The sequence below is a fragment of the Giraffa tippelskirchi genome, chromosome 7 (genome assembly GCF_054371585.1).
Source record: "Giraffa tippelskirchi isolate mGirTip1 chromosome 7, T2T-mGirTip1v1.2.pri, whole genome shotgun sequence".
Classification (NCBI taxonomy): Eukaryota; Metazoa; Chordata; class Mammalia; order Artiodactyla; family Giraffidae; genus Giraffa; species Giraffa tippelskirchi.
The window spans coordinates 113,631,468-113,656,112 of record NC_137281.1 but is presented as its reverse complement, the minus strand read 5'-3'; the positions used below and the strand labels follow the sequence as shown (position 1 = coordinate 113,656,112).

The following is a 24,645-nucleotide window of genomic DNA, read 5'->3' as shown; positions in this document are numbered from 1 at the left end:
TGCGCTTGGTCGTCTCCAGCTCTGTGTTACCCCACGGACTGTAGCCCACCAGGCTCCTCTGTCCAAGGGATTTCTCAGGCAAGAATATTGGAGTGGGTTGCCATTTCCTACTCCAGAGGATATCTTCCAGACCCAGGGATCGAACCCATGTCTCTTGCATTGACAGATGGATTCTTTACCACTGTGCCACCTGGGAAGCTCTATATAATGCTACACTAACCATATGTGGCTATTTAAATTACTTAAAATTAAAACCTTGAATCTTCAGTCATACTAGCCGCCTTTCAAATGCTCAACTATGTGGCTGCCATATCAGAGAGTACAGAAATAGACCATTTCCATTATCTAGAAAGTTCTATTGATAGTGCTGACATCAAGTCTTTAATCTAGGCCCCATAACTGCTCCCCTCCTCAGCCACCATGCCACGATCATTGTGACTTGGGCTCCCAAAGTCTATTTCAGTGACCACCTCCAGCCTTTGATGAGTACTTATAGATTCATAAAGGAACAAACTTGCCCATCCCTGGTTACAGAGCATCCACAAGCCACATTTTTCAAGGACATCTAATTGTACTATATATTTCAGTGCAGGGTCTGGCTGGGCAAGATAAACATCGCCTCCTGATTGTAGTTGCAGAAAGGATGACTAACTTGGTCCTCATTCCTCTGGCTCCCAAGATATTTTGACAAAACCATCAAAGGATCTGTTTTCTACAACCATACGCCAGAATTCGGGTAAACATGGAAGAGGACAGCAGGAGCAGAAAGAGAATTGGGAAACAGTCGCTGAGGGAAACAAGGCAATTTATCGCCCACTTCCAATCTCACCCTCTTGGAAGGAAATTTTGCTAGTTTGGGAGTCTTTTTTTTTTTTTTTTAAGAGAAGGAGGCGGGAAACAAACCTGTATGTAGTCCTGCTAGCAAGCACCTTATCTAATTTAATCCTCACAGCAGTTGGAGGCGGTAATGGGGTGGAAGAGAAGGAAGCAGCACTCAGGGGAGCTTACTAGGTTCAGGCATTATGCTGGATGTGTTGTATCAATTATTTCATATACCATTTAATCCTCACAACAACCTACAGACAAAAAGATACGGAGATGGAAGGGGGGAGACTGATGTTGCCTAATTTTCCAACAGATAAATTGAGATACAGTGAGGCTAAATCACCTCCCCAAAGTCACCCAGCTTATAAGGAGCAAATGTTATGCTGAAAACTTGTACAATGGTGGTGAATCAAACCTCAGACAGAGTTTTGGGTGAAGTAGAAGAGCTTTATTGCTCTGCTAGGCAAAAGGGGCCATAGCTAGCTAATGCCCTCAAAACTGTATGTCCCAACTTGGGGAAGAGAGTGAGAAGTTTTATAGTAATTGTTCAGAAACAGTGTGATCAGCTCGTGGACATTCTTCTGATGGGCTGCTGGTGAAGTAAGTGGGAGTCAGCATCATCAACCAGTTGCTCTGGGGTCTATATGCTTGTGGGCAGCATACCACTGTTGGAACTTCTTCCACCTGGAGTGGGTTTCCAGTATCTGCAAAATGGGTAAAGGATACTGTGGTGTGTATCTCTTGATGGGGAAACAGGACCTTGACCCCAAGGCTGCACTACTGTTTCTCTTGACTGTTAGTTTCTCCCTGGTCTCGAATCCTCTCCCTTTCCTAATTAGCAACTGCTTGAGTCTGCCCGTTGGAACTCAGGGAAGTTCATGGAGGCTGAATGAAGGCTGTTTCCTATAATCAAAGAAATGGGGGACACAGAAAGGCCTTGTGCCCAGGAGCCCCACAGGACCTTGCACAATATCAAACATAATGTTTGACCCCAGGTCTCCCCCATTCCATGGCCTTTGCTCCTTTCACCACACGTGGCCTAAACATTAGGACTAAGGCCAGTTCACTCAGTATTAATAAGAGCTCATTCCTGAGACACAGTAGTCCATCATCCCTCCTCTCTTCCCCATCCTCCTCCTGCCTGTACTTTCTGCCTGCTCTCTGGGCCCAGCTAGCCAGTGAGAATTCGCACCAGCTGATGAGAGCACTCTTCTCTTCTGGACAAATGTATACCTATGGCTGATTCATCTTGATGTATGGCAGAAACTAACACAATATTGTAAAGCAATTATCCTTCAATTAAAAATGGATGAATTGAAAAAAAAATGCTATCTTAAACTGAAATCAGAAAAACAAAAAAGCCCATTTCTCTTCTTCCCTTGATCCTGTTCTGAGTTCATTCAGCCAGCCCCTGCTAGGGCTGGCTATTCATACATTAATCCCCTGCTTAAGACCATCGTCTCAATTCCATGCTCTTCAGCCTCCCTCTCGGGTTAGAGGCATATGAGATCTAGGAACAAGACCTTAGTGCTGCAAGAGAACACAAGATCTCATTCTTACCATCTCCAGGAGAGGAAAATCTATACATTCAAAAAAAGACCTCTCTGATGTTTGCAAAGAGAGACATAATATCTCCCAAAACCACTATCTAATGATACAGAATATTTTCCATGAGACAAAAAAAAAAAAAAAGAAAAAAAAATTTTCCTTTTTTATAAATTTCCATCACCTGGTGCCCATAGTGGCTACCTTTTAAAAAGAAACTTATTTTTTTGTTAAGTGGCACCAGTGGGGTCCACATGAAACTAGGATCCAGGATTTCTAGGGTATCTGAACCCCAGAGGGGCGATCTGGTGAGGAGACTCTCCAGAGGCCTCATATCTCTGCCCCAGGTGGACTTTGCCTGATCTCGTCCAGGGTTAATGGGCTAATTCATGCTTTGCATCATTAAGACCTAAAATAACTTCTCCTGCCTGGACTGAGGAACACGTTGTGCTCCCTGCAGTCACAGGATCAAAAGCATTTCCCTGAAATCACTTTTTAAAATCCTTATTAAACATGTCATAAGGTAAAGTGAGCAAAAATTATTCATGCTTTTTTCCTTAATCTTTAGAACAGCATCAATCTTAGTAACTGTGTTCTTGCCTGGAGAATCCCAGGGATGGGGGAGCCTGGTGGGCTGCCATCTAAGGGGTCTCACAGAGTTGGACACGACTGAAGCGACTTAGCAGCAGCATTGTCCTGAGCTGTGGTGGGAAATAAACGCAGATGGTCTTTTTTTTTAAGGAAAAACACAAAATCCAAAATAAGAACAAATAACTAGTTCTAAACATGAAAGTCTCTTACATATTAAAAAAAATTAATTTCAATATTTCTCCCCAAAAGTGGCTTTCCTAGTGCAGGGCAAAAGGAATTCCTTGTGCCATCACTGTGTGACTTTGGGCATCATGCTTCTGCAGATGTGGGTGCCCGTGTTCCTGCACGTCTGTGACTTCCACAGTTTACACACTCTTGATGGTTCTGACCTCCTGCATAGGTCCTGCCCCAGGGAGACACTGCTACTGCTGCTAAGTCACCTCAGTCATGTCCGAATCTGTGCAACCCCATAGATGGCAGCCCAGCAGGCTCCGCCGTCCCTGGGATTCTCCAGGCAAGAACACTGGAGTGGATTGCCATTTCCTTCTCCAATGCATGAAAGTGAAAAGTGAAAGTGAAGTCGCTCAGTCGTGTCCGACTCTTAGCGACCCCATGGACTGCAGCCTACCAGGCTCCTCCATCCATGGGATTTTCCAGGCAAGAGTACTGGAATGGGGTGCCATTGCCTTCTCCGGGGAGACACTGCAGGGCACAGATAATTCTCATCCATAGGATGTGAGAGCTAACAGGACCTTTGCAATCATCAAAGCCAATCCCTTCCTTCAGAATCATGGGGAACCATGACATCTCAGATATGGAAATCGGTCTCTTCCTACTCACATTTTAAGACCAAAGGAAGACAAAAACCCATCTCCAGTGCAGGGACGTGAAATATTTATCCCTGCCCTGGGGGATGGACATTTAGCAGACCAGCAACTGGGAAGAAGCTGCCAACAGCGATAGCCCAGGATGGATGTCAGTGGATCAGACCCAGCAGGCACTTTGTTTTGGTGGCTTCACAGGAGGCAGGTTTAGACTGCAGCTTTTCTTCAGGGCTGTCTGCTGTTTGCTTTCAAAGGGAAGATTCAGCTTGCCAGAACCAGAATCCCAGGACACAGTGGGAAGGGCCTTTTAGAATCAGATAGACACCTGGGTTCAAAGTCGGCTCCACTTCTAACTATCTGAGTCACCTTGGACTCCTCTCCAGATCTCTGCTTTTTTGTTGTTGTTTAGTCGCTAAGTCGTGTCCATCTCTCTGAAACCCCCTGGACTGTAACTAGGCAGGCTCCTCTGTCTATGGGATTTCCCAGGCAAGAATACTAAAGTGGGTTGTCATTTCCTTCTCCAGGGGATCTTCTCGACACAAGGACTGAACCTGCATCTCCTGCATTGTCAGGAGGACTCTTTACCGAGTGAGACACCAGGGAATCGCAAATCTCTGCTTCCTTATCTGTAATTCATCAGGATCACTGACACCCTATCTCTCTGGGTCTCAGCAGTAAACAGGACTCTACTCACTTGAGTCAGCTAAAGAGAGCAGGCAGAACTCCTTAGAGAGTGTGGGTGATATTAAGGAAAGCAACATGGGGTACTGATGCACCTCAAATCTAACAACAGGGTACTGGGAGAAGCAAAGAGAAGGAATAGCCGAAGAGAATGAAAGCTGTGGAGGAGAAGCTACTGACAGCAGCTCATCAGGGAGAGCAGTTACTACAGTCAGGCTTCAAAACAGGAGGGAGTAGAGAAATATCCTGACCTCTCTCTGCTCTGCCCTGATCTCCTGCTGGTGCGTCTTCAGTGGGTCAATGTGAACCAGAAGCCATCCAATAAGGAAGCCGGGAGATGAGGCTCTGGGAGTCACATCCTGGGGTCCAGAACTGGGTAGAGAGTGGAACAGGACAGCAGGGGTAGGTGTAGAAAATGCAGTCTCACCGTGTTATCCTCACTTAGTCTTGAGGACAAAATAATGTATATAAAGCACTTAGTATAGGGCTTCCCTGGTGGCTCAGTGGTAAAGAATCCACCTGCCAATGCAAGAGATGTGGGTTCGATCCCTGGGTAGGGAAGATCCCCTGGAGAAGGAAATGCCAACCCACTCCAGTATTCTTGCCTGGAGAATCCCCTGGACAGAGGAGACTGGTGGGTTACAGTCCAGAGGGTCGCAAAGAGTCAAGATACGACTTAGTGACTAAACAACAACAACAAAGAGCACTTAGTATGTAGCCTGATGTTTAGTAGGATCTCAGCAAGTGGAAGCAATATTCTGATTAGTCCTATTCACAATTAGACTCTTTAATGTAACGTGTTCTGCCTTGTTTTCACACAAAAAGCCCCAGAAGCACTCCTTAGATTCCCAGTGTGTGCTGTGAATCGTGGAGGTTGAAGTGTTAACATGACCCCAACACTGCCCTCAAGGAGAGAAGATCCTGGACATTGATGCCCATGAGACTGGATAGGAGGTGACAAGAGTCACAGAAGTGAGTCTGCTTCCCAGCTGCAAGCACCTCGAAGGCCAGGACCACAGCTTCTGGTTCTGTTATCTTTCTTAATACTTTTAAAATCTTTTCTTTTTCCAGGAAGAGTCTAATTAGAATACATGTTCATTGCAGGAAATGTGGAACTTGCAGAAAATCACAAAGAAGAGAATAAAAATTACTTCTCTCTCCTCCCCAGAGATAATCACTTAATATTTTTGCAAGTCTCCCACCTTCTGTGCCTTCTGCTTTATTAGAATTAGTCTCATGTTAGATGTTCAATGTGTATCCTGATGGCTGGTTGCAGTTTTTTCCCCACTTTTTTCATAAGCATTGAAACCATTCCAAAAATATCTTTTAATCACTTCATAAGAGTAAATCACATGTTTGGGAATATGAACTTGGAATCAGTAGACTAACGTCTAATTGCAGCTTCGCTAGTTCATAGCTGCACGACAATGGACAAGTTACTTAAATTTCCTGAGCTTCAGCTTCTTCATTTGTAAAATGATGCAAAGGGAGGTTAAAGTAGGCATCTTACAAAGTTGTAGAAGAGAGAAATGAAATAATTTTGAGAAACAATAGTTCAGTGTCTGGGACAAAACAAACAGCTAAATGGTAATTATAATAATTGTCATTATTAGTCCATAGTCATTCCTCTATTGGTGAATATTAGAGTGTTTTAAATTTATTTTTAATTAAAAATTCTGTTATGATGTCTTTGAACTTTAACCTCTTTCCACACATGAACATTTTCCTTAGGGTATATAAAGCTATTGGTCCTGGGTATAAACATTTAAAAGTTCAAGTTCTGGAGTAAGGTGGCCTGGACTTACGCCACAGCTATGCTACTTAATAACTGTGTGATACTGGAAAAATCACTTAACCTCTCTGTGCTTCAGTTTCCTCTTCTTTTAAATGAAATAATAATAATATCACCTGTCATAAGGATTAAATGAGATAAAAATACAAAGTGCCAGGCACAGGTAAATAAAATAAATGTTAGTCAATGTATTACCATGCATACAGTCAATTACACTGTTTTATTCATTTATACCCAACAGCTTTTAGCACTGGGCTGGGTAGTAGATTTCTAATGAATACATTTTAAACCGGTTGCTATGAGTTCCTTGCATACTGTAGAAGATTCTCTGCCTCCTTGTTTGGAAATTAACTAGAGACCAGTTCTCTCATGTCATCCTGTCCACATTCTACCCCACACCCCCAATGCCTTGTCTCGTATCTTGTTGTCTCAGTTCAACTTACAAGACTATTTACTGGTTACAGAGTTCCCGAGACAGATCCCAAATAGCATAAGATCTCTCCAGAGGCTTCTGGGATGATAGACCAGAGTCTCTGTCTCCACTGTCACTCAAGAGTTTAGGGACCCTTCCTGGGGTCCCTCAGTCCTTCTCTATTTCTCACCCACAGCCTCACAGTCTTGAGAGCATCTAACTATTTTATTCCAGGCTGGAGTATTTGAGCATCTATTATGCAGAGGACTACACCCAATCCACTGCAAAACCCAAACGGGAAAATGGGCTTATGCCAAAGGCTACAGTTGTGTAAATAACCCAGAAACCCAGCAATACAGGCACACCAGAACCCTGCAGCTGATGTGTTGGCAACGTGCCATTAGCCACCGCTGCTGCTAGGTCTGTGTATAGCTACCAACCTCCAGTGGAAATGTACCATTTGGGAGTAAGTAGATTGATTCATGAGGATGGTGAATTTCCACATGCTGGGTGCATGGGATGGATAATCAAGTGGTTAGTTCCATGATCTATGCTTTCCAGGAGGAATTCTACAACAAAGCTTAGAACTCCGATTTTGAATTCTCTGGGGTGATTTCCATCTTCCTAATGTTCATATACATCCTGATATTCCCAAACAAATTGTCAGTTCATGCATCCCACACATGTTTATTAAGCAACTACTATGTGCAAGCACCGTATCAGAATTAGATTAATCATTATCTAGAACAGAAAAAGCAAATAACAAGTAATCGTATATCCCCTATTCTTTGCCCAAGGCAGACAGCAGTCCTCCTGAGTCTAGACATGGTCTCATAGCCCATCTCAACATGGGCCCCAGGCAGTCCTACCAATCAAGTTGACATGCCATATCAAACCTGTTTAAGCTAAAGTGCCACAAGTACTTAGAGAATATGGAGACAGCAAGATAAAGAAGTCCAAGCAGCCATCAGTTATTTGTAAATGAGGTGGGATAATTTTGAAAACAGCCCCACAGCTGGTTGATGTAACAGTGCAGGCTGAGCAAGGCAATGGCTCCAGGCCATGAGCACAGACTCTGCTATGTGACCCTGAGCAGGTCACTTCACCTCTCCAGTCCTGGTTTTGTTCTTTATAAAATGAGGCTGATAGTTCTTCCCTGGTGATTCAGTGGTAAAGCACCCGGTTGCAATGCAGGGGACATGGGTTTGATCCCTGGTCCAGGAAGATTCCACATTCCTTGGAGCAACTAAACCCATGCACCACAACTCCTGAGCCTGTACACCTAGAGACTGTGCTCCTCAACAAGAGAAGCTAGCGAAATGAGAAACCGTTCACTGCAACAAAGAGTAGCCCCCCACTCACCGCAACTAGAGAAAGTCCATGTGCAGCAACAAAGACCCAGAGCAATCAAAAATAAAATAAATTAAAAAATTTTAAATGAGGCTGATAATAGCAATACCCTTCTCATAGGGCCATTATGATGAGTAATTGAGATGATCCCCTGTAAAGTGTTTAACAACACCTGTCTGATAGTAAGCAATTTGCTTTTATTAGCTAAATATAGGCTATATTTAGGTAAAGAAGAATAAAATTAATTTCCCTATTCCAAACAACACAGAGGAAGGGCATTTTGGACACTTGATAAGATAGAACAATTTTAGGCCTAGGTACTAGAACTAGTTGTCTTATTTCTATCAGGAAATGTGCTACTGAACCCCACAGAACCAGTTTCCAAGCCCCAGAAGGCAGAGATGTGGTCACCAGGGCATATTTCTTGGCTGTTGCTCTGTCTCACCCTAAAACTAACACCATCAAATAGAGGCAAAAGTGAAAAGAGCAGTGTGTTCTCTTGTTTTTGTCAGCTGCCTAAAAGGCAGGCTATCCTTTCATTTATAAATGGGGACCCTTGCTAAATACATGGAATAGTGCAACAGAATTTCATCCAGAATTAGTGAGAATACCAACTATACTCCTATTCTGCTTTTTTTTTTTTTTTTTTGCTGGATAATACTTATTATATTACAAACATAAGTCCTCGTAGACATTAAAGAAATTCAGAGAAGGAAAAAGAGGAAAATAAAAAAACATTCAGAATTCTACCACCCAGAAAACAAAATTGGGGTATCTATTAATCCATATTTTTCTCTCTGCTTTCTTAAATTTTAAAAAATACAAGATTTTTTATTTAAAAAATTTCTGCTCACGTTGTCTTTCTCTCTCCCTTGCCATCCCATCCCCCTCTAGTTTATCATTACCAGTTCAAGATTCGGTTCATCAACCAAACTGAGAACCCTGTAGAACCAACTCTCACCGTGTCATTCCTCGGAACAAGAGGGGAAAGGCAGAAGATCCCCATCACTCTGTGAGTATGAGATACAGCCCCGTCCGTGGTGAGGACAGGTTTAGTTTTCTCACAGGGTCTGGATGGACTCTGCTTTTCAAAGGTCGGGCCAGGCACAGCTTACTTTTCTCAGCCCAGTATGAGTGTCCCAAACACCCTGTCAGATGGGACATCCGCCCACGCTCGGCACCTTGTCACCCCTCCCCGGCCTCACCCAGTCCCAACCATTACTTTATGTCGCTGCCTCCTGTGTTTGTGATGGGCCCAAAGCGACAGGGGCTGAATGGAGAGGGGAACCAGAGGTGGCAAGTCTAGGAGGAGTGCTGAGGGCTGGAGCAGGAGCAGGACACATTCCTGTCCCCAGGAAGGCCCTGAGCACCTTTCCAGTGAGTTCTGAATACCATAACCCAGAAATAAAACTGGTCTCATTCAACTTGGCATGAATTTTCCATTCAGTCAGCCTGCACTGCCAGCCCTCCCCACCTGTCCTTCGCCCTGCTACACACCTGCTCACAACACAGGCAGTAGCCTCACGCCTCCTGCACAGGCTGGCCAGCTTCACCGGCCGCTTTATTTCAGCATCTCCACCTTCAGCATGGGCTCTCCTTGGGAAGTGATACCAGCCTTCTCCCGCTCCAGGGACGGTTCTCAGCTTCCCAAAAATCACCCCTGGTTTTGAACCTCCAATCATCCCACTGATTCAGTCACTCAGCAAGGATGTGTCAATGCTCTGCACTAGAGGTAGAGAGGACCCTATCCTTAGGGTACTCCCAGCCTAGTGGGGTGGGTGGATTCCTAAACGGTACTTTGCAACATCCTGCAGGAAGAGCTAAGATGAGCTGAGCCAGGGAATCCTCCAGCCACCTGTCTCACCCTAAATCCAGTGTTAACTCTGCGCCATCCCAAATATCTCCCTGGGGGAGCAGGGATTGTTCTAAGTAGTGGAAAGAGTGCTTGACTGCTCTGTCAATATTGGGACATTTTAATGTCTTGGAGATTAGTGAGAAAAGCTGATAATGATACCTAAGGATCTGCATTTAAATTTTGCTCCAAACTGGTACATCCCTTTTATATGTGGTTTTCTATTACTGCTATACTGTTATTTTAATGGACGTTTCTATTTATGTTGGGGAGGAAGAAAAGCACTGATCTGGAGAGAAGACTGTAGTGTGGTGCTCATGTGTTGATCAAACCTACAGAGAGCGGTATTGCCCAGAGACACCTGCCTTTTTTGGAGGCAGTTCTCCTGATGTGTTAAGCTACAGATTAGGAAGCCTGAGCTAAACAAAGTTAACTAGATTCATCACTGCAGAACACTTGCAACCTTTTAAATATGCTATCACAGAAAATAAGATGGTTTTCCCAGTATTACTGTTCTGGAAAACCCTTTTTTATCCTGGCACATCTATTGCTATCTTTATTAATAGTCTGTCCAACACCACTTTGGGAAATGCAGCAGAAAAGACCATCACGAGTCATTCAGGCAAATCTAACACATCCTAAAATCCCTAAGCATCACTTTGCTGTTACAAATCAACTGACTATGTCTGGTTTCCTTTGTATCTTCAAGGAGCAAAGGAATTACTAGTAATGAAACCTATTCCTTTCTTATCACATTGGATGTGGATATTGGGGAACTGATCATGATCAAGTTCAAGTGGGAAAACAGCATAGTGTGGTCCAATGTCTGGAATACGGTCCAAACCATCATCCCCTGGGGAAGAGAGTCCCTTCACTCAGGCCTTGCTCTGAAGAGCATCAGAGTCAAAGCAGGAGAAACACAGCAAAGGTAAGTGCTATTTTAACCTCTTCCTAACATCTATTGAACATCTACCTACGTCAGCACTTTGACAATTTAATACTTGCATTTATCTTATGAAGTGGGTGTTGTTACGTTCCAACGATGGCATACAGATGCTCGGAAAGCTGCAATGACCATCCTGAGTTCCCAAAGCCACAGGTGGGAGGACCAAGATTTACACCCAGGTCTTCTGATTCCCATCTAGCCTCTTTCCTCTGCCCCCTCAGTTAACAGCTACCTGCCTCTGGAGTCTGAGAACCACTCACTGGCCCAGTGCTTTTCAGATTTCACCAGGTGCTGGCCCAAGGACCACATTTTGAACAGCAAGGACCTAGAAGTAACATTTCTTCTTTGTTGTTTACCCAGAGAAATGCTTTCAGCAGATCACAATCTCAAAATCTCACACTGAAGTGGCACTTTTCAAATCTTAGAATGCCAAGGGATCACTGGGAAGCTCATGAAAGATGCAGAATTCCCAGACCCACCTGAAGAGCTTCTGACTGGCTGTGGTCTGGAGGACCACACATTTGGTAGTAAGAGCCCTAGGAGATTCTGGTGTGGACCAGCGGGTTACCCTCAGGAGGTGCGGTTCTGTGTGGCTGAACGTCTCCCTTGGCCCACGGGCCCTGGGACACGTAGGGGTGGGTTGAGGGCAGGGAGTGAAGGCAAGAAAGGAGGTCCAGCTGCTCCCTCAGTCCTCGCAGCAGAGCAAAGGGATGCTCGGTGCATTTTCCCAGGGCAGCCGTGCTTGTCTGTGGTTCTGCAGTTCCGCAGACCCTCTCCTATCTCCTCCCCACTGTATTCAGGAATGTGTCCCTCCTTTCCTACTGCCCTCTGTTGAGCGGCCCGCTTTCTCTCTGGAGTGCCGCCAGCGGAGCCGAAGAGCGGCATGTCCCTCACCTCTGAACTCCTCTCCTCCCTCACCCCTGGGGTGTCACTGCTAGCAGCCGCCCGTGGCAGATTTATGCCCCGAGTCCCTCACACAAACGCACTCTAGATTTTATCTCCCTGGGATACAAAATCCTGGCAATTACTAAAAGCATACTCTGCAGTCAGCCAACAGATTTCTCCACATGATCAATTTGAGAAAATTAAACTGCTTCTCTCCTCTTTGGCACTTAGCTATTCTTGCATGACTTGTTGGCCCTTTAGAGCAGCTCAGCTTCTGAGCACCAACCCTCCCTGGATCCTCTCAGCTAGAGAGTAAATCCTCAGTTTTAGTGGCTGCTCGCCATGACAGTTCTAGGTGCCTCGACCTGAACGGTCTTATAAAACACAGTGCTACCTTCTCCCCTGGTGCTTACCCACACAGCTCTGCAGAAGGAAAGAAGGGAGCAATGAGAGCGGCGCTTACAGAGCCCTTGCTGCACCATGGGCTTGAACTAGGGGCTCTAGAGCATTCACCTCATGGAAGCTTCCCAGTGACCCTCTGAAACAGGTAGTATCGCTGTGCAGCGTAGAAACCTGAGGCTCACGGGAGTTCCACAGCTTGGGGACATTGCTAATAATTGTCTGAGCCCAGGGCTGACTTAGTTTGTCTGATTCATTGCCCATTTGTTGCCTCTGCACAGTTTCTAACAGCTCCTCCTCCATTAGTCTTGGTCCCATTGATCTGACTTTCTTTCATCTAGCAGTGTTGTAGAGCTAGAAATGAATATATATGCACATCACAGCTTTCCTCAGGGCTGTAAGAGGTACATCATGAAAAGGAAGGAAGGGATCTGCGACCTATAGTTCTTAAAGTTTTTAACTCAGTGCTTCCTGTGGGTCTTTGGAGTACCCAACGCCATTGGGAAGGATGCCAAAAAAGTCCGAGTTGTGGCTTTGGGCATTAAGAAACTCCAGGTTAGGAAAACAAGACGTGCTAATTTTACTAATGATCTGCTTCATCCCAGGGTTTCTCAAACTTTAATGTGCACACGAATCATCTGGGAATCATGTTAAAATGTAGGCTCTGCTTCAGTAGGTGGAGATGGAGCCTGAGAGTCTACATTTCTAACAAGCTCCCAGGTGCTGCTGATGCTGCTGGTCCACGGATCACACTCTGAATAGTGAGAGTCTAGTATTGCATGGTCTAGAAGTCTAAAAGAGACAATGGTTCAGGTTGGTGCTGTGGGTCAGTGTTGCAGCAGGCTTCAGGGAGGCCAAGACGCATTCCCAGAGAGACAGGCAGTGAGAAGAGCAACACGCAGACGGAATCCAATGACCTCTGCATCAGCTGGACCTAAAGTCAAATTTTGATTTCATTTCTTCACCTATGTAGGCTCAGACAATAACTGTTCCTCTCTGAGACTCAGTTCTTTAGGAACAAATGGGAATTATAATATGTACTTCATGCGGCTAATAACAACTACCAATTTCTGAGTACCTTTTACAAACTAAAATCCCAGAGCTGGGATGCAAACATTAAACCTCATACTGTTAATCTCTTTGATAACAACAAGAGAAAAAAAATGGTTAAGTGACTTGTTCTTTACCTCTGTGGAAGGAGTTGAATGAGAGGTGACTTTCTTCCCCCAAAGCACAAAGTCAGGGGTAGAAGGACTGTTGTAGGGTGAAGACCGAGAGCAGAGAAGATTGGTTCTATAGCAAGACATGAAAAGTGATTGGCTAAACAAAATGAGAAGATATTTGATTGCTACAGTAATCATATAAATGCAGAACAAAAATCAATGAAATTATCACTAGTCACCCATTAGTTTTGCAGGAGTTAAAACACAGATAACATCCAGAGTTGGTAAAGGTGTGGAGAAATGGGCATTCTCATATACTATTCGTGGAAGTATAAATTACACAGCTTCTGTAGGGGAATTTCATTCAACAACTAACATTTAGTGAACATATATCTTATGTTAGACACTACTGTGGGCACCGGATATACAGTAGTAAACAGAGTAGATAAAGCCCTTGGTCTCATGGAGCTTATATCATCAAAATTTGACATATGCAGAATCTTGACCCAGAATCTTATGCTAGGTGTCTATCCTGGAGAAATACTCAACATATCCACTAAGGATATCTATGCACTAAAATGTTTGTTGCAGTACTATTTGTAAATACTAACCCATTAGGGAAAATCCCAATCTCCATTAACAGGAAAATGGCTAAATGCATTGTGATACATCCATACACTGAAATGTTATGTAGCAGGTGAGAAAGAAGCAAATAGATTTTTTTTTTGAAATATAGTTGATTTATAGTATTTCGGGTATACAGCAAAGTGATTCACCTATCCAGATCCTTTTTCATTATAGGTTATTACAAGATATTGAATATAGTTCTTTGTGCTAAGGTCCTTGATGTTCATCTACTGTATATAGAGTAGTGTGTATCTGTTAATTCCAATTCCCAATTTATCCTTCCCTTTCACTTCTCCCCTTGTTTTCTATGTCTGTGAGTCTATTTGTGTTTTGTAAACAAGCTCATTTGTATAATTTTTTTAGATTGCACATATAAGTGATATCATATGGTATTTGTCTTTCTCTGTCTGACTTACTTCACTTAGTACATCATCTTTAGGTCCATCTGAGAATGAAATAGATGTGTACATACTTACACAAACAGGTCTCCAAGTACGTTGTTTGATGATGAGGAAATTTTTCAGAAAAATTCATACAATGAATTTTATGTTTGTATATGAACATCCATACAAGTGTAAATGCATAGAAAGAGGTCTGGAAAGATAGAAACCAAACCGTGAAAACAGGAAGAGGAGTCATATTAGTGAAAGGTGATGGAGAAGACCTTTAATACTCAACTTTATATATTTCTTTACTATCTGAATTTTTCAAATGCATCCATAATTACAATACTTTTTAATTTTAGAAGTTTGATTTAGTATATACTTGACCTTAGATACAATTTTTTTTTTTTAAAAAGAAGCTATAAACTACAATTCTCTGTGACTATTGCTATTATTTTTTTTTTCCCCAAATAGATTCAACTGAAGTCAGTAACACAAAATAGCATCTCAGGCCAAACCAATGGTCAAAGTCATCAGCTGTTGGTCTCCAAGAGAGACCCAGAACCCATGGTGACGTCCTTTGTGGCTGGAAGGTCAAATAAGAGGGAAGGGCAGGCTTATAGTGCTGAGGCAGGCAGATGCTGGTGACAGTGGCCTCATGCCCGGGTACCTTTAAGAAGGCTATTGACAAACTGGAGTGTGTCCAAAGAAGGAATGCTGGGAGCGAAGCCTGCCTGTGAGGAAAGCTGAAGAAAGTGCGAATGTTTGCCTTGGAGACAGGGTCATGTAGTGAAAGAAACAATTGTTACTCTCAAATCTTTGATGAGCTGTATAAGGCAGAACAAAGCAGGACTGCCCCAGGACTTTCAGTTCTTTACAGAAGTGAAATATCACACCATGAAGAGCTCCTGGAAGCCTTACACAGATTGCTTTAACTGATTTGGGTTTTATTTTTCTCTGAAGTTATAAAAATATTTGTGATCATAAAGACCTCGGTTTTTTTTTCTTTTAAAAAAATAGCATAAAGTTCATGTTACATGAATTGAGTATTTAACAAAGGACAAAACATTTCAATAAGCTCCATCCAAAACTTAGTGCTATGTTTGTTTGATGTTTCCTATGCAGAATGACATTTTGCTCAGAAAACATGAATGATCTACAACTTCACCCAGCCCAGGAGAAAACCTTTGTGAGATGTGAAGCAAACTCTGAAACACTGAAGCGAAAGATCAGATGAGCTTTAATGAAGACCCAGTGTGAAGAATAAATGATTTTATACCTTATCTGGAATGGTTGCTTTGTTTGGAAACCAAAGTTACATAAAGAATCTTGCATAAAGATTTAATAGGGTTTAGATTTAAAAGGGAGTTCATTTCACTGTTATAAACTGAGATTTTTCAAAACTGTTATGTAACTATATTCAAATATTAGTGTAACCAGAAATTTCCCAATTTTCTGACTAATTGGTAACATATGCAAATAAGTACAAATTTAAGAGCCAGCTGAGATCCACTGTTCTAATTTAAAATGTCTTTTACAATTAAGTCAAATTTCCTATATTTCCTTGCTAGTTTGTTCGGATCAGTTTTTTGAAGCATGCTGCAAAGGTACTTCTTTACAATATAACTAGCACTTCCATAAAGTGATATTCCAGTTAATCACAGTTGTGTGTCCCAAAGCACATACCCTTTAAGACCATTCATCTCACCCAAAGAAAAAAAATTCTACTTAAACTAAGAGTTTCCATCAAACAAATCATACAATTATTTCACTGAACCAAACCAAGAGTAGTAGAATTCTCCTAAAACTACTAATGATAACCATAAAAGCTGGGCAGTTGGTCACTGTAATGATTAAATTACTATTTAAGTACCATTTTCCTCTTTCACTAATGCTTGCCACAAAAGCTAATGGAAAACTTGGACTATTTCAAAGACTTGGATATCAAATCTCAAACTGCCCAATAAATGAAATAATGATGCTTTGACCAGCAAATTCCACCACAGAGCATGTGAAGGAAATATTAGATCTGGCAATTACTTGGATCTGTGTTTCAGGTAATTCAGAGAGGAGAATCTCACTATGCACGTCAAAGCCTCACCTGACCTTGGCATAGCCTCAGCTCTACACAGCTCATCATTCACATGCTCTTCCCCAGAGCAGGGCTCCCGCAGACAATAGTCCTGAAGAGATGTCTGCCTCTGATGAAATCAATTGCATGATTCACTTTTATTTTTCTTGGAAAGACCCACAGAACGAAAGGATGTAGGGGAGGAAGGACAGCTGGGTCAAGGTTCTATATTGTGTCCTGAATGCTACTCTTGACTGCAAAAGCATCTGACTGCCCTTTTAGCTATTGTGTGTGTCTAGAAATATTAGATATTAAAATGAACAATATTTTCCATTATGTCAGAAATACTAAGATTTACAATAAGATAACCTTTGCATTAGATTGGCATGTTTTATCATTGACTATCCAGAAAAAATTTTAAATATCACTTTTGGGGACTTCCTTGGTGGTCCAGTGGTTAAGAATCCACCTGCCAATGCCTTCCCTGCTCTGGGAAGACCCCACATTGCCTTGGAGCAACTAAGTCCATGCACTACAACTACTGAGTCTATGCTCTGGAGCCCACAAACTGCAACTACTAAAGCCCGCACACCCTAAAGCCCATGCTCCACAATAAGAGAAGCCACCAGAATGAGAAGCCTGGTCACCACAACTAGAGAAAGCCTGCTCACAGCAATGAAGATCCAGCACAGTCAAAAATATAATAATTAAATAAAAAAATTTTAAAACATCACTTTTTAACTATATTCTTTGCTACATACCCTGTAGAATCTATGCACAAGTCAAAGGATACTCCTATCAGCCTTGAAAACATCACAACCAAAAACAGTCCACATATTCACCCATGCAAGGTAACCATTCTTACTAGTGGTTGTTAAACAGCAGTAAAAAAAGATGACCCAAAGCTGCTGCTGCTGCTGCTAAGTCGCTGCAGTCGTGTCCGACTCTGTGCAACCCCATAGACGGCAGCCAATCAGGCTCTGCCGTCCCTGGGATTCTCCAGGCAAGCTACACACATAAAAAGATAGGACTGAGTCTAGAGTGAGACAGAGAAGCATCGAGGCAGCAGAATTTAAGTAAGCACTTGTGGACTTATGTATTTACACAAAGACATAAAATATATATGTAGTTGTTACAAGGAGAGCTAAAGTGCACCATTAATGATAAATAAAATAGGTGGTAAAGGACTCAGTGGTTAAGAATCCACCTGCCAATTCAGGAGACACGGGTTCGATCCCATGTCCAGTAAGATCCCAAATGCCGCAGGACAGCCAAGCCCATGGGCTGAAACTACTGAGCCCACACACCCTAGAGCCCACGTTGTGCAACAAGGGAAGCCACTGCCATGAGAAGCCCGAGCACCACAACTAGAGAGAGCAGCCCCCACTGGCCGCAACTAGAGAAAGCCCATGCACAGCAACAAAGACCCAGCTCAGCCAAAAATTGAAAAATAGTAAGTTTTTCTAATTAAATTAAGTTAATAAAAAACAATTTTATTAAAAAAAAAAAGATAGGTGGTAAAATACTAAGTGAAATCAATAACATCCCTGGCACAAGAGTGAGGTGGTAATCTGGAAAGAGGAAGTGCACATTAGAGTTCCGGGTGCCAGCAACATTACACATGTCACTCCAGATGGTGGTTGCACAGGTGTTCATTTTTATCACCATTCTTTTATCACCATTGTTTAGTGAACTTTTTCATGCACTATCAGTATGAATGTCACATTTCGCAATACAAAGAAAAAATAAAGGGCAGAGTTAAAACCGTTTTTCTACTCTAGCTTACTTGCCAATACTAATTAGTTTCACACAAAATGTAATTAAAAATTATTTCATCTTCTGTAAGAAAACTTGAAGTGACACAGGACGTCATAACATTTTGGGCAGAGAAATCAATAAGCAACCAACACGACAAATGGCTCATAGGAACATTTGAGACTTCTCTTGGCATGGATTACTTTTCACTCGGTAAGATGTGTTCATCGACATCACATTTTCTGAAGAACATCTTAGGAGGGAAGTCAAATAGGGAAACTGAATAATGCAGCCACATCTGTTCATTGCACATGCAAAATGCTGGCTGGTTCACTGATTATACTCACCTCTCCTCCAAAGAATCTGTATTTATGAGCCCACTCAGGAAAGATAACACTGGCATCTTGCCTTTCAGGCAAAAGCCTGTTTGTGCTTTACTTGTAAGAAAGCACAAGGAAAGAAATGGGGCATCAATTACACTGCAGCTGGGCTCTTTGAGGTGCCCGGAGTCAGAGAGAGGGAAACAAGCATTCCATTCAACACTAAAATGAATGTGCTGTCCTCCAGAGCAAAGCTGCCTGTCCTCGGGGTTCACCTTGATAATGTGGCCACAAACACTGTTTTGGTGGTCGTTACACATCTCTGGGGTGGCAAAGCAAGAAGTCAGACTGCCCAGGGCAAGGCCAGCTCTCCCACAGAGCCTGGATGAGAGGGAGGTCAGATAGATGGGAAATAGATGGGCAAGAAGAAGCCTGAGGGGACCTCCCTGGTGGTCTAGTGGTTAAGACTGAACCATCCAATGCAGAGGGTTTGGGTTTGATCCCTGGTTGGGGAGCTAAGATCTCACATGCCTCGCAGCCAAAAAAACAAAACATAAAATGGAATCAGTATTGTAACCAAGTCAATAAAGACTTTAAAAATAGTCCACATTGAAAAATATATGTTAAAAAAGAGGGAAACTGAAGTCAATCCACAGAGTCACCACCTACCTGCTTAGCTTGTCTCATACTACAAACTTCTTAAATTCCAATGATCTCTATGTGATGAATGGCCCCCAGCAAACCTCATTCCTTCCTTTGGGGCTCAGGATAGGCTGCTCCCCAAAATGCCTCAATGGCATATTGGTTATTTTGGATTAAAGTTACTTAGGAAATGGCCAGTGCAAAAGGGACACCCGTTTGTACCTCCCTAAAAGCAGGGAATAAATCTCTCCTGGGAAGGTGCCCTTTCTGATCTGAAGGTAGGATGGACACCCTTATCACCAGAGACAAAGAACTGGGTCTAAGGAGCCTGTATAAATAAACCTCGTCACTTCTTTAATTTACTACCCCAAGAACAAACTCTGCTTATATTCTTTACTAATGGAACACCCAAAACCTAAGTTTCTTCGCCCTGTCAATTCCTCACAAATGCACTGTCTCTTTGTCTAATAAGTATAAAAGTTGCCTGCTTTTGGCCACTTCTTAGGTCCCATTTTATGAGAATGCCGTGTGCATGAACTCCATCTGTTTCTTTTTCTCCTGTTAATCTGCCTTGTGTCAACTTTATTATTAGTCCAGCCAGAAGGGTTTCCCAGGTAGATAGTGGTAAAGAACTTGCCTGCCAATTCAGGAGATGTAAGAGACGCAAGTTTGATCCCTGGATTGGGAAGATCCTCTGGAGAAGAAAATGGCAACCCACTCCAGTATTCTTGCCTGGAGAATCCCAAGGACAGAGGAGGCTGGCGGGGTACAGTCCACGGGGTCACACAGAGTCGGACACAAGTGAAACGACTTAGCACGCACAGCCATAAGAACCCAAGAGGAGTAGAGGGGGAAACCTCCCCCTCCTGACACTTCCCATCTCTGCCTTTTCTCACGCCTCCTTCCTCTTCTTCTTTCCTCCAGAATGTCCTCCTCCCTAACTGGATCTTATTTATCCACCCAGGCACAGTCACTTCACCAGTTACTTCCTAGCTCAGCCCAGCTGACAGGGATCTCTGTGCTCTGAATACTCGGCGGTTATGTGAGTGATGCTCTCTCTGGGGCCTCAGGAATTGGTGCCCTGCTGGTTCTCCTGCCACGTCTCTATTTCCTCTCTGCTCCTTGCTCTCTATTCAGCCTGGCAAGGTTGGCACTCCTCAGGGTCGAGGCCTCCTTCTCTGCTCACTTGCTTCTCCCTCTTTAGGACATTTTTCCTCTTCTATGGCTTCATTTTTGACCCATGCAGGCCAACCACTCCCACATTAGAGTTGCAGTGTGGGGTGCCCCCTGAGTGGAGGGCCCTCCTGCATATGCAATTGCAACTCTCAACGGTTTCCCCTCTGCTGTCTCACAAGTTCCAAAGGTCCAGAACTGAGCCCATGGTGTCCTCCCTGCACCCTCCCCCCAAACCTGCTTCTCCCAAAGCTGACTGTTATGTGGCTCGGTGTGTATCATTTACTACACCACTAGTTGCTGATTCCAGACATGGGGGTGGGGAGGGGAGCATCTGTAATACTTCCTCCCCTTTGGCCCTTCACAATCAAATCCTATGGATTCTACCCATACTTCTTCTAAAAAAAAAAAATTAATATTTATTTGGCTATGCCAGGGCTTAGTTGCAGCATACAGGGTCTTTAGTTGCAGCATGTGGGATCTAGTTCCCTGACCAGGGACTGAACCAGGGTCCCCTGCACTGGGAGCACAGAGTATTAGCCACCGGACCACCAGGGAAGTCCCCTACCCATACTTCTTGCGTTTACATCTCCCTGCTTCCGCCGCCATCATTCTAACCCAAGCTGACACTCTTACCTGGATGTTGGCGACAACCTTCCGCCTCTTCTCTCTGTACCCAATCCGCTTTCAACCCATTCTCATTACAGCACCAGGGTGTGTTTTCCTGCTTTGAGCCTTTCCAATGACTTCCCAATGCTTTTCGGAAAAAAAGAAGAAGTGAATTCACTCAGTCGTGTCCGACTCTTTGCGACCCCGTGGACTTGTAGCCCACCACGCTCCTCCGTCCATGGGATTTTCCAGGCAAGAGTACCAAAACAAATTACCAATATGGTAGCTTCCCCTTTTCCCTCCAGTCCTGTCGCCCTCACTCCGTACCTCATGGTTCACCTGGTCCCAACTCGGCCTGCACGTTAGAACTGCCTCGAAAGCTTTCAAAACCGCCTAGCTCTCAGCCTCACTCCTAGGGACTTTTATTAACTTGGTCTGGGTAAAGCCTGGGTATCGCGAGACTTGAATGTTTTCCCGGTGATTCTAATATGCGCTAATTTTGAGAACCTGAGTCTAGGCATGTGGGCCGTCTTTCAGTTCCCTGAAAGGTGAAAAGCTCTCTATTGCTTCTCCGCCTTCCCCTCTCCTGTTCTCCCAGCTTCTTCCCATGCTTAAAGTCCCAATTGAGGTGGTACTGCTCCAGGGGTAATTTAACAAAGATTATCCCACCCTACACAAATGTATTGGGTTGCCAAAAAGTTTGTCCAGGTTTTTCTGTAACATCTTACGGGAAAATTCGAATGAATATTTTGGCCCCCACCCTTCTATTGCCACCCAATATATCCTCTTAACATCTTTTCATTCTTCTGGAAAAATTATACGTGATCATGCCATTTTGGAACAACAACAAAAAAAATCAGTGATCCTGTCTTCATATAAAATATGGTATTTCATTCATCATAGATTTTTGCATTAATTTTGATTTTTTAAAGTACTGCACTAAAATATTGTTTCTCTTGATAGCTGAGTTTTTGGAGCTGCCTTAAACTGTACACCAAAGGCAAGTTCCCCTCACCCTGGTCCTGACAATGTGTGGGTCTGTTTGTTTAATGGCTCCTCGTCCCCCCTCAAGGACAAACATGTTTTGAAATCTACAGAATTTATATCAAGTTGTCTTTACATTTATATTGTTTGGTACACAGTCTTAACTAATGCTAATTATGCATATGTGCTTTACATGGTTAGATAAAAGTCCTCTTATGTTGCTTTTAACATTAAATTTCTCCTTGTCTACTCTTAAATTTGCTGTTTATTTTTTAAATTATATTTGCTTAGTATCTTTGTCCATCCCTTTCTTTATAATTTTTTCTTTAAAAGTTTTAGAAATTTTCCTTCTAAATGTTGTATAGCTGGTTGATTTATATTTCCAGCTCAATCTAGGTATCTCTTTTAGGGGGAAAAAACAGTCCCTTCAAATTTAGCATAATAATTGTACTCCTTTATCTTATTTTAGTTATTGGCTTACTTATTTCCTACTTTTCGTTGTATTTGTTTTTGCACACTGATCAAATTGATATTATTTCCCCTTTCCATCTTGTTAACACGACTTGTCTTGTGAATTTTCCTTATATTTCCTGCTAGTGTCCCTTTCCTGTTGCTCATAATCAGGTAACAATTACTTTACTTTACCATTATATGAAAACCAGACATACATTTCTCCCACCAAAATATTCTTTCACCGTTTTCACTCCAAATTTTATAATACATCCACTTCCCCTACCAGTTCCACAGTTAATGCCCCAAGGGAGACCTCTGGAATATTTCCCTGCTTCCCACCCACCTGCGATGCCCAGACTTGCTGAGATTCTCTATTTTTAGTTCCAGACTGTTTTTAGAGGAGTTATCAAGGCAGATGGTGATGTGATCAATTCAGGAAAAGAACAGGCTTTCACAGAGTGGAGAGCCCAGCAGCACTCCTCAGTCAGAGAAATGAGCTCCAGTTGTTGTGTCCATCCAGGTACTGGTAATACACCCTGACTTGGGTGATGATCACTTCTACCATTCTAAGATTTTACATTCTCCTGGCCCTTCTTCATTCTTATGGAGACTTTGACTCCAAGTTTATTTGGTCACTAAGCAAAAGAAACTGGCAACGTATTTCTTGAGTTATTATGGAAGACTGAGTGAACTAAAAGTTCACTCAATTTCCATAGAGCCCTTTTGTCTCACTGGTGGCAGTATTCGGTGTTGTAGATAAGCAGTTCAGTACTAGGATGGCTCTTCCTTTAGGAGTAACTTGTTCTTTGCTATGGAAACTCATGTAAGATTTTTTTCTATTCTTGTAGCTCAGAGATATAATATGCCTAGGAGTATTTTTTTATAATCAATCATTCTTGGAACTCTGTGAGATGCAAATCTCTCATCAGCTAAGAAACTTTCCTTATATTACTGATTGCCTCTTCTAGTATATCCTCCACCCCCTTCTCAATGTCTATCCATCTCCTGATTTATATCTGTGTTTTTGCACCATGCTTTGAGGTGTCTTTCTCTTATCTCCCAGTATATTAATTCAGACATCAACCGTGACCACTTTCTCCTTCATCTCTTGAAATTTTTACATCAAAGTCTTTTTTGGTCTCAGAAAATCAGAATGTGTGTGTGTGTGTGTGTGTGTGCACGTGCACATGCGTGTGCATTGCACTTAAATCTCAAGTTTTCTTATTCTTTTGGTTCAAGGTATCTATGCCAACAGCTATTTCTGTTCTGAAGTTTCTGTTGTAATCCTTCTCCCTGGCTGCTGGGCCTCATAAGGGAGCTTCTTTTCCCTTGTTTGTTCCTTTGGGCTCTGTCCCAGGTATTGGGGTATCTTAAGTGGGAGCATTCCCAAAATAGTGGAAGGAACAGTAGTCTCAACTTCCCCTGGCCACAGCTTAGCAGCAGACAGGTTGTCAGTCCTCCAGTGAAGCACAAGAAGGAAGCCTTTCCTGGTCTTTTTGCCTCTTCAACTCAGGGTTGGAAGCAACTCCACTCACCTATTCAGCTCCGCAGGAACTAGGGAGACCAGGTACACTCCCAAGGACCTCCCCCCACCCCCAACATCTTCTGTCAGGATGGTGACACCTCACCAACATTCCAGGCACTGTCTGCTTCCTGGAGGCCCCAGCAGCTGCTCTGCTCAGGAGAGGCAGGTGGGTTAAGCTGCAGGTAGAAAAAAATGCACAATGCGCTCAGACTGCTAATCTTTCTAGAACCTCCTGTTCCTCATTCCTCATGTGTCATAACTTCCTCACTTCTTGTTTATTTTCTCATTTCAAAGTGCTCAATGACTATCACTGAATAAATGCCACCACCCCTACCACAAATATTTTCTGGTACAGCTTCTGTCATTATGCTTTTAGAAGCTAACTCAAACTGGCTTAAATAAAAAAACATTAAAAAAAAAATCTCAACAAACAGGAAGTCCCAAGATAGGGTGGGCTTCAGGGAAGGTTGATTCAGCAGCTCTTAAATATCATTAAGATGAAGTGGGTTTTTTTCCCCTCTCTCTACCAATCTTGATGTTGGTTTCATCCTCAGGCTGATAGCAAGTTGGATGCTGCCGCCTTAGGCAGCACACTAAGACTTCACAACACCCAGGGAAAGTCAGAATCCCGCATATCTTACTGGCCAGACTGGGTTACATGCCCACTCCTAAACTTGCGAAAGTGACAGCATCAACCAAAGACCAACCATCCCTAACCATGTGGCTGTTTGAGAAGATACTTAATCAGTGAACACTTGCTCACAAGCTAAATGTTCTCAGCTCCATAAGCAGTTTTTCACATGAAAACAAGGATAGCTGGCATTTGAGTGCTCACCAT

General features: G+C 43.0%; 1 protein-coding gene and 1 long non-coding RNA gene across 5 annotated transcripts in view; one reads left to right on the top strand and one right to left on the bottom strand.

The window, feature by feature from the left end:
• LIPC (lipase C, hepatic type) overlaps positions 1 to 15,556 on the top strand; it is a 180,914-nt gene extending 165,358 nt beyond the window's left edge. For both annotated transcript variants that reach the window (XM_081510075.1, XM_081510076.1), the window contains 3 exons: positions 8,915 to 9,032; positions 10,582 to 10,800; positions 15,401 to 15,556. In XM_081510075.1, the coding sequence (XP_081366201.1) occupies positions 8,915 to 9,032; positions 10,582 to 10,800; positions 15,401 to 15,512 (449 nt within the window). In that variant the 3' untranslated portion in view covers positions 15,513 to 15,556. The remainder of the gene's footprint in view (positions 1 to 8,914; positions 9,033 to 10,581; positions 10,801 to 15,400) is intronic.
• LOC145513504 (uncharacterized) overlaps positions 1 to 21,302 on the bottom strand; it is a 251,480-nt gene extending 230,178 nt beyond the window's left edge. For 2 of the 3 annotated variants that reach the window (XR_014059451.1, XR_014059450.1), the window contains exons 1-2: positions 21,173 to 21,302; positions 20,873 to 20,992 (exon numbers count right to left, since the gene is read on the bottom strand). This is a non-coding gene — a long non-coding RNA (uncharacterized LOC145513504). Of the gene's footprint in view, positions 1 to 16,932; positions 18,864 to 20,823; positions 20,993 to 21,172 lie in introns of those variants that run through there. The other variant, XR_014059452.1, reaches the window with a different exon arrangement.
• Positions 21,303 to 24,645: the final 3,343 nt, after the last annotated feature.